Here is a 9,772-nt window from a genome sequence, read left to right on the forward strand (position 1 = left end):
TGTGTGTGTGTGTGTGTGTGTGTGTGTGTGTGTGTGTGTGTGTGTGTGTGTGTGTGTGTGTGTGTGTGATGAATGGAATTCCGCATCGGTGTGCATTTGTAAAACAAGGCTGTGTGTAGAAAAAAAAAATCTGAAACTGCATTTAGGAGTGGCTCAATACTGGCTGGCCATATTCGGGCCGGAGTTGGAAATTGATTTCTGGCCCAAATAGTCAAGCCAGTGCCTCCTTTGCCACGCCTGGGCCGTGTTCGGCCCACATGCGTTATGCCATTGCCGACACCAGGCCAGCTGTGCCGGCTTCATGCCGAAGCCGGGCCAGATGCCTTTGCTGACTGGGTAGTTTTGAAATCAGATAGGATAATTGTTTGTTCAACCTCAGTATTGTTCAAGTTCCTGTAAAAGGGGCTTGGTAACAAACATCGCTTGCAACAACTTTATTTTATTATTTATATACATATGGTATTTAGAAATGTTGGTAGGGATTTAATAGAATCATGCAACTTGACGCACAAGATTTTATTCCACGGGTCGCATAAAGTGAAGTGGTGGGCGGAATCTGGCTCCGCGGGGTGGAGTGACACTTGTGATGTCATGTGTGGATGATGTGCATAGCAGCCATCACATGATCCGCGTAATTTAACGAGCGTCGCGGGTGTCCAGGAGAAATCCCGCACAGGCACGGGTAGAACATACGCACCACCCAGGAAGGCTGGGCCTGGACACGAACACTGCACCTCTGCACTGTGAGGCAGACGTGCGAACCAGTCGTTCACTGCCCTATCGTAAGCATTTTACATATTTGTAAAAAAAATATATTTTTTTTCATTAATAACGGCCAGGAATGACCCACATGACGAATATAGACGACTTTTATGAAGGTGAACGAAACCGAAGTTGTTCGACGTAAAAAGTGGCTGCAGTTGCAAGACTTTTACTGTGAAGTGATCGTGTAAAGTCATGATGCGACACAGGAACATCCGCATTCGGACTGCTAACAACTGCAGACAAGTGCTACGCTAATGTTTGCTAACTAATCCAGATCGGTAAGTGGGTTTCGTTTAAAACGTGTCTTCAGAACGAGTCACGGTTGTATAGAAGTTAGGTGCTGGGGAAACGACTAACAAACAATATTGGCTACGTGTCCATCCCTGTCGAGTCATTTTCGGCCTTGTCAAGTCACTCAGCAGCTGGCTAACAAATTAGCTGCTAGCAATGGCTAGCTTTGATATGGGTGGTCTTTTTTTAACGACGGGTTGTCTTGCACGTTGCTATAGTAAAACATGTATTTTTCTAGAACTATGTGTTTCGTCTCACTTGTAAAAAATAACTACATGAAAACGTAGTTTAGATTTTAACGTCGGCTAGGATTGTGTAAGAAATTGGTTGAGACTAAACGCACAGTCGCACACAAACAATAAGTCAAAACGGGATCTAGACCTTATTACAAAAGGGTGATAACATTTTTAGACTCACCAATTTCCAAGTGTTGCAATTTCACACATTGCCCGCCGATTAAAAGCGATTTTTCTCCGTTTTCTCGTTAGTAAACACAAGGCCTCAAGACCGAACACCGACCAGGCCTGACCGTAGACTGCAAAAGAGGTGATGTGAACACCAGCAGTTTAAATTGCCCTTTTTCTAGCTCACCGTGTTTAAAACTCAATTTTTTTTATGGCCACAAAATATACATGTATCTGTTCATTGGTACCCAAGATTAGCTACGTGCTGTGGAGATGGCTACGTGACTTTCAATCAATGTCAACATATGATGCAGGTTTTTACTAGGAACCATGCACCAAAATACAGTTTTTATGTTTTTATGGCAACCCGTTCCGTTTTTTTTAAACAAACACATATACCTGCGTGTAAAATATGTCATGAATGTTGAGGACAAAGATGAGTATTGAATTGAAGCCCCCCCCCCCCCACACACACACAATAAGCACCTTTGCGATTTGAAAATTACATTCTAAGATATTACGATGTCGATTTTAATTCAATTTTCGTTGTTGTTGTAGTTCAGTCCCAATTCTTACAACTTTAAGTCTAACATATCCAAGTTGTTTCATCATGTCTCTTGACTGACTGGACTGTTAAGTATGTTTGGCTATACACATTATAGTTCCTGTTTGATTGAATCAAAGGATGATTACTGTAAATTAGACAAGACAATTTTCCTGATATAAGAGAAACAATGGTAGTCAGCATTTAGTACAGTCATTTAAAGTGAAGTAATTTTTACTTTTAGCAATTTTTATACAATTAAGCCAAGGTGTATTGTTTGTATTTTGGATCACTGAAGAATAAATGTTCACCCATGTCCCTGTGTAGGTTCCACTATAGATGAATGGAGGTGTACTTGAGTGAAAATCGACATAGCTGGAATTAGAAAACATATGCACCTACATTATAAAGTAAAGATGAAATGGATATAAATTTGATTTGCACCATTTGTTTTTCTTCTTAGGTGGTGTTTTGGGAGCGTGAGTGTGTGTATGTGTGTATGTGTATGTGTCGCATGTGAACAATGGAACAGTGCGGGTGCGTGGAGCGAGAGCTGGAGAAAGTGCTCCATCGCTTCGTCATGTACGGCCACCAGTCTGAGGAGAGGCTGGACGAGCTCCTGCGCAGCGTCTGTGAGATACGAGGACAGCTGGTTGCATTTGGTAAGGAAAACGGAGCTTCCGTTGATTACGTTCTTGGTCTCTCTCTCTCTCCCCCTCTCTCTCTCTCTCTCTCTCTCTCTCTCTCTCTCTCTCTCTCTCTCTCTCATATTCTTGACTTATTTTTCTTTTGCAGGGGTCCAAGACGGAGATCTGTCAGTGCTTTCTCAGACTATGGCTCAGTGCTGTAAGAATATCAAAGAGACTGTCCAGATGCTAGCCTCTCGACATAAGGACATTCACGGCAGCGTATCTAAAGTGGGCAAAGCCATCGACAGGGTAAAGAGCAGCGAATCGGTTACGCTCACGAAAACACAGATGCTAGATGTGTGTTACCTGTCTTTCCAGAATTTTGATGCAGAGATCAGTGCTGTGGTCGCGGAGACTGTGTGGGACACTCCGGAGAGACAAAAACACCTTAGTGAAACCATAGTGGAGCACTTATACAGACAAGGCATGCTCAGCGTAGCAGAAGATCTTTGTCAGGTAATGAATCCAAGCTCCATCATTCTTATTATTGTGTCGTGACATGTGTTCTTCATGAGCCTCCGTTTCACAAGTGTGTTGTTTTCTAGGAGTCGGGTGTAGTTATAGATATGAGCATGAAGCAGCCTTTCCTGGAGCTCAACAGGATCCTTGAAGCGCTGAGGATGCAGAACCTAAGGCCGGCACTTGAGTATGTTGGCTGCAAATTTGACTACACATTCATCATCTTGGACCTACCTGATCTTTCTATTGATTTTTTTCTACACAACGTAAGCCATGCACAGAGAAGCGCAACCGAATGCCGCTCAACAATTCCCGTGTGCCTCACGGTGTGCAGGGCATGCCACGAAATGTAATTGGTCAGTGAAGGCATGCATTCAACACAGCCTCAGTTAAAACTTTACAAACAGGTCAAATGTTGCGAATTTGTGAGGGAACTTGTTACCGAGCTTCAAAGTAATTAACTTCAGTGGCTGTTCACCAGAGAAGAGTACCGGCAATGGCAAGAATTAAAAATGTAATGACATTCATAGAAACCTGAATGGAATATATTGCAGAGATGCCGTAACAGAGTGGCCAAATTCATCCACATCTCTTTCCCAGCTGCTTAGTGCAGTCTTGGATACGAGAGTAGAATGCACGCTGCAGAGTGAGCTGTGAGCATTATTGACTCTGAGAACTTTTATTTTGCTTGACTTTAGGTGGGCAGTGACAAATCGGCAACGTCTTCTGGACCTCAACAGCAGTTTAGAGTTTAAATTGCACCGCTTGTACTTCATCAGCCTGCTCAGCGGCGGTATTAGCAACCAGATGGAGGCGCTACAGTACGCTCGGCACTTCCAGCCCTTTGCCTCGCAGCACCAGAGAGGTAAGGAGGGCAGTGAAAGACGGTGAATTTTTTACACGTCTCTACTCATCACAATCCTAAGTACTCCTTTCCTGTTAGCCACTGTTATGTTTTTACATAGTGAAACATACACACTCAATGTGCAGAATGCACATTCGTCCATGTCACGTAAATATCTTCCTCCGCACCTGCATGCAAGGGCGCGTGAAACCTCATTTTTGTTACCGCATTGACAATTTTTGTCCCAGCATAGACTTAATGCATAGTGCAAGAGCAAGTAACAACAGCAATGGCACATGCTTGGCCCCGTGCTTGTGTGAAGAAATCCACCAGTATCCCCATCTTTCTAGTTCAAGTTTAAAGCAATAAAAAAAAAATGGCTCAAGGATGGCTTTAAGGTTTATTTTAAACATATTAAATCTGATATTAATGTATAGCTGTGCGGAAGAAAAAAGGTAATGAGAATTGTGGTGTACTTCATGCTTTTTCTTTTGTTGCACTACGCTTTATAAAAAAATTAAAACAAGTACCACAATTATTAAACTAAATTCAAATGAACCATTTTCAAAAAAATAAAAAGACCATACATGAACAAACCATCTGTAAAAATGAATTCAAACTAACTGAATTTGACAAAGCAAAGTCAAAATGAAATAAAAACTAACTGTAATAAAAAAGAAAAAAATCGAAAATATAATAACCTTGCTGCGCACGTGCATGAAAAATGCAAATGGTGGCCCAGAACAAGCAAATCAAACAGCTCGTGTGTTTTTTTTGTTGTTGCAGTATTCATTTTAAGTGTTTAGTTTTTTTTTTAAAGTTATTTTAGTTTGTGTGTGCATATTGTGTTCTACATGCAGATATTCAGATCCTGATGGGCAGCCTGGTGTACCTTCGTCACGGCATTGAGAACTCTCCATACCGTAGTTTGCTGGAAACCAATCAATGGGCGGAGATTTGTAATATCTTTACCAGAGATGCCTGTGCTTTGCTGGGCCTCTCTGTTGAGTCTCCTCTTAGTGTTAGGTGAGTGCTCTGCTCCGTTTGATGCTAACGACATAAAGCTTTTGATGTCTTCATGTCATGTTTTATACGCGGGGGTTGGTGAACGCCGCGATGCTTTACTCCCCCCAGCTTCGCCTCAGGCTGCATGGCTTTGCCTGTGCTGATGAACATCAAGCAAGTGATCGAGCAGAGGCAATGCAGCGGTGTCTGGACGCACAAAGACGAGCTGCCTGTAAGTTTTGTTCTCCTTCCCAATTTCTCCTTTCCTTTTTTTCCTTTTTCAGTCTTCTGCTAATGTCAATCCCGCCTCTACCCTAGATTGAAATTGACCTCGGCAAGAAGTGCTGGTACCACTCGGTGTTTGCCTGCCCCATCCTCAGACAGCAAACCTCAGAGAGCAACCCGCCAATGAAGCTCATCTGTGGTCACGTCATCTCCAGAGATGCTCTCAACAAACTGACCAACGCTGGGAAGTAAGCCAGCACTCATTTCATGTAATTTGTAATCAATTGTAAATAAATACAAATCCATGTTTTTGTCAAGTTCCAAATTAGTCAAGGTGGTACTTGGAAAACATACGTTTAAAACTCTCATTGGTCCCTTATATTTGTTATGTATAATATGTAATTGTTCGGGGGGCAGTCTCTGGTCAGCGAATCGAAAATATCAGAACAATATAGAACACTGATTATTTTTGACAAGAACTGTTGGTAGTTTGTTTTGAAGTGCGTGTTCTGTAAAGTGCTTTGTTCCAGCTGCAGCTGTTGTAAAAGCGCCATACAAATTCAGATGCAGTTTATTGTATCAAGTTGCCCATCGCTGGTCTTGATTATTACTTCTACTACTATTTCTTTCTTTAAACGTATTCCTTACAACAGTGGGCTCTTTCAAAAGGCATTGCAATTGGCCAAGCACATGTTTGCCCTTGCATGTAAACAGACACGTACAGACATGGTACTTATCTCTAGCTAGGGGTTCAATTGTCAGCCCTGTAGGTAAATCGCAAAATGTTGAATGTTTGACAGAAATTAACCTCTACAGTATGTTTTTTTTCCCTGACCATGTACAAAATTAAGTGATGGCATAATGGCATATAAAGAAACCGAATGATGCACATCTATTTCCGAAGATGACATCAACTTTCAGCGGAAATTGTCTGTAAAATAAATTCAGGTCTGGAACAGGTATGCCATTTTGAAATGTGTAGGAACCCCCGTGTATGACATCTTGTATCTCTACATTGAGTTTTCTCAGAAAAACCTGCTTCTCTCAACAGGGTTGTGTTGACTTTGTACATGTATTTTTGTCAGCATTACATGCTTGCTTTGTCGTTCTGTCTTGTCAGGTTGAAATGCCCGTACTGCCCCATGGAGCAGAATCCCTCACATGCCAAGCAGATCTACTTTTGATAGCGTACACTCCTGGGTGGGCGAGAGGATGAAGTTCCTTGGAGTGGCTTGCATTTCCAGGAGTATTTGACGCGGCCCGCCTCCTCTGTCCCTGGCCATTGACCCGTTGTCAGCATTAAGGTTCGATCCCGGTCCTCATGGGACCCTTTCGGCCACCCAGTAGAATGCAGGGTTCCACTGCGACCTGCGGTGGAACGACGAGTCGTGAGAATGTCCTCGCAAAGCAGCGCCACTGACTGAGAAACATTCAATCAAACTTGATTGCAACTGAAATATTATAGTAATAATTATTATTATTTATAGTGTTTGTTCTTTGGGCTTTTTTGAGTTGGCTTCTGAGAAAAAAAAAAGAAGAGTCTTTGTGTTGTTTTTTTTTTCTTTTTTTTTTATGGCAAAGCATCTGACCTTTTATAGCAAATGTGCAGTACAACTCAAGTGAGACTGTTCCCTCAAGCACTACTTTGATCAGATCCGCTTATCGGTGATGGAACAACACCCACCTCCCCCCGTGACAAACTGCACCAGCAAACCGCCCCCCAACACCCCACCCTCGGTAGAAACCATTTGTTATGTTCCATGTGTGTATTTAACAAACACAACACCAAGGAAATATGCGCTACTGTGAAAATGTGCTCTCTTTCTCCATCGCAGCAGCCCAATGTAAAGTAAATAGCCAAGCGAACATGCCTAACAGACACTAGTGCAGCACGACTAACAGCTCGCCAATGCGCCGCGTAGCCAAATGCTGGCACGCCATGTGACTTGGAGGTGTGAAGTGGTGCGACGGTTGCCGTGCGCTCTGCCCGGAGGCTCGTGATTCAGCTTTACTCATCGTGGATGAGAACGTCTGCTGGATTGTCGTGACCGCTGTTAAATATTTTCCCGATATATATATACATCTTCTATATAGGTTTGGTTTTCTTTTAAGGAGTCACAATAGAAGGATCATTAAAAAAAATCCTCAGGGCTCATGCTCACAGCACACAGCTAATGTTAAAGAAAATATAAAGATCTTTAGGGCAGTCCTACAGTGCTCCGTGGCATCTTGATGCATGTTCCCAGTGTCCTGGAAGTAGTGATGTCACCTCACGTCAGTGAGGCTCATTAGCTCTGCAAGAACTGCACCAGCATAACTCACACATTAAAAAAATATATATAGTTTAATGGGTAATTTTTTTTCAGTGTTACATACACTGATTTTATTTAAAATGGAGCAAAGCAAGATGTTTTATTTTCTTTGTGTGTGTGTGCGTTTTGAGATTTCTTTTGGTTGCGATTCATTCATCGCTTTGATAGTCCAGGCAGGCTTTCTCACGTCTGTCTGCGTTTCCTGCTTTCCTGTATGTGATGCGAGTTTATTGTAAATATTTAACCTGACATGTTTCATTTACTGGCATCAGAAATAAAACTTTATACTCCGGGCAAGTTGGCAAGGCTTATAAGTACTGTGACACCACAAAAACCCGTTCTTCCCCCTTCGGGATGAGAAAACATGTAAATCCTTGGAGGCCTGACAATTTTGAGAAAGGATAACAAGTTGGGTCAACGAATATTAACTACCGGTACATTTTTTTAGTCAGAGATGCAGTTAAACAAGTCTAGAATATATATATATATATATTTTGTTTTTTGTGCCGATTCTGCATCTGCCTTCTAATATCGTTTTTATAATACTGACATATTGGAATTTATTGAGTAATAGTGATGAATCAAAGATTACGTTCAGCAACAAGTAATTTTTTTTCCCCCTGAAATGTCGTAGCTTTGAATTACAATGCATGTTAAAACCTGTATTGCGCAAAATTCTTATAGGTCAAACTTAAAGACTAAAAATGAGAGTTGTTGAAACCTGTTGTGCTAGAGAAAAACAAGTAGACAAAGTATTTAGAGTTCCCTATGACATAAATATGTTGCAGAAAATACAAAACACATGTTTATTTTTAATTTGAAGTGTAGAAATAATGCAATGGCCACCTTGACATTTAAGATTTTTTTTCTTAATTTTGTTATTCAATATGAGGTACTGCAGTATTGTCACGTTCTTGTGATGAATTATTCTAGTGGAGCATTAATATTCTATTGTTGCAATTTCTCCAATGGTTCAGTTGGAATAATAAAATACAGTGGAACTATGCTGCCCTGTTCCATAAAATACACATTTATTATTACGTTTCACGACTAAATTATTGTGACTTGACAGTCTTGCTCCAAAATATGAATGTTCATCATTAAATGCTGTTTAATAAGTTATAGTCTAACGTGATGGCCTTCTTCTGTACGGTAACTACAATTCACAATGAATTTTATTATCACATATTTATTATCGAAGAACCTGGTCGAACTCGATTAAATTGTTCCTTAAAATGACTAGTATTTTTTATTCTTGAAAGAATTATGGAACTCGACAACCTTCTATGAAGTTTAGTTATTTAAGAAAAGTGCTGGCTCACCAATTTGATTGCAGTACTGTTAGTTCAGGTGAGAAGAATTACGTTCCTGTAAACTTGCATCAATAATAAATGGCGCAAACTGTGGATCAATATTAAAGTGAAGTACATATTTTCTGAATTTCTTTTTTTCTTGCATTCTTTTCATTTACAGGAGGCTGAGTGAGTTTCTGAACGGTAAGACTAAGTAGACTTCTAACAATTTGTGGGCCTTGCAGCGTGGCGTCACTGTTGCTGTGTTGTCCATTCTGAAGTCGTTACAGGGATCCTCGGTTTAGGACCGAGTTCCCTTCCTAGGTTGACAACGTACCCTAATTTGTACGTAAATTGGAACATAGGCATAAATTCAATCAAATTGAGAAATATTTAGTACGGTGGCTGAGGGGTACTGAATCATTTGGTGGCCCAAGGCAAAGTAAATCGAGGGACACGACATCCGTGAACTACAAAGATTTTCAATATTACTGTTCATCATAGGGCGTTGGTCAACTGGTTAGCACAGGGGTGTCGAACTCATTTTTGTCGCGGGCCACTTTGGAGTTACGTCTTCCCTCGGAGGGCCATTACAACAGTTGATAGCTCACTATCGTTCCACTCTCATATTAATAACATAACCCGGTCCGCATATTTCCACCTACGCAATATCAACCGTCTCCGTCCCTCTCTCACCCCTCACTCCACTGCCATCCTTGTCCACAGTCTCGTCACCTCCCGTATTGACTATTGCAATTCACTTCTCTTCGGTGTCCACAACAAATTCCTCCATAAACTTCAATTGGTCGAGAATTATTCGGCGCGTATCATCACTGGAACCCCCTCCTTCCATCACATCACCCCCATCCTCCAACAGCTCCACTGGCTCCCTGTCAAACTGAGGATCAACTTCAAAATACTCCTCTTCACATTCAAAGCCAT

At 41.4% G+C, this 9,772-nt stretch overlaps 1 protein-coding gene across 2 annotated transcripts; it reads left to right on the forward strand.

The window, feature by feature from the left end:
* Nucleotides 1–927: 927 nt before the first annotated feature.
* rmnd5b (required for meiotic nuclear division 5 homolog B) lies at nucleotides 928–7,835 on the forward strand. Of its 2 annotated transcripts, XM_019870071.1 has the most exons (11): nucleotides 958–1,043; nucleotides 1,545–1,602; nucleotides 2,468–2,666; nucleotides 2,800–2,942; nucleotides 3,012–3,149; nucleotides 3,239–3,339; nucleotides 3,851–4,017; nucleotides 4,857–5,022; nucleotides 5,131–5,233; nucleotides 5,320–5,474; nucleotides 6,347–7,835. In XM_019870071.1, the coding sequence occupies exons 3-11, from the start codon at nucleotides 2,528–2,530 to the stop codon at nucleotides 6,408–6,410; spliced, it is 1,176 nt and encodes a 391-aa protein (XP_019725630.1). In that variant the 5' UTR covers nucleotides 958–1,043; nucleotides 1,545–1,602; nucleotides 2,468–2,527; the 3' UTR covers nucleotides 6,411–7,835. The 2 variants fall into 2 exon arrangements, with proteins under 2 accessions (XP_019725629.1, XP_019725630.1); XM_019870070.1 differs by lacking the exon at nucleotides 1,545–1,602 and having other exon boundaries at nucleotides 928–1,043.
* Nucleotides 7,836–9,772: the final 1,937 nt, after the last annotated feature.

The sequence above is a fragment of the Hippocampus comes genome, unplaced genomic scaffold (genome assembly GCF_001891065.2).
Source record: "Hippocampus comes isolate QL1 unplaced genomic scaffold, H_comes_QL1_v1.1 scaffold9, whole genome shotgun sequence".
NCBI classification, from domain to species: domain Eukaryota; kingdom Metazoa; phylum Chordata; class Actinopteri; order Syngnathiformes; family Syngnathidae; genus Hippocampus; species Hippocampus comes.

Coding starts and splice junctions, on each gene's coding strand:
- rmnd5b (XM_019870070.1), top strand. CDS start 2,528: ATGGAACAGTGCGGGTGCGTGGAGCGAGAGCTGGAGAAAGTGCTCCAT. Junction 3,150..3,238: donor TAGCAGAAGATCTTTGTCAG/GTAATGAATCCA, acceptor GTTGTTTTCTAG/GAGTCGGGTGTAGTTATAGA. Junction 3,340..3,850: donor AACCTAAGGCCGGCACTTGA/GTATGTTGGCTG, acceptor GCTTGACTTTAG/GTGGGCAGTGACAAATCGGC.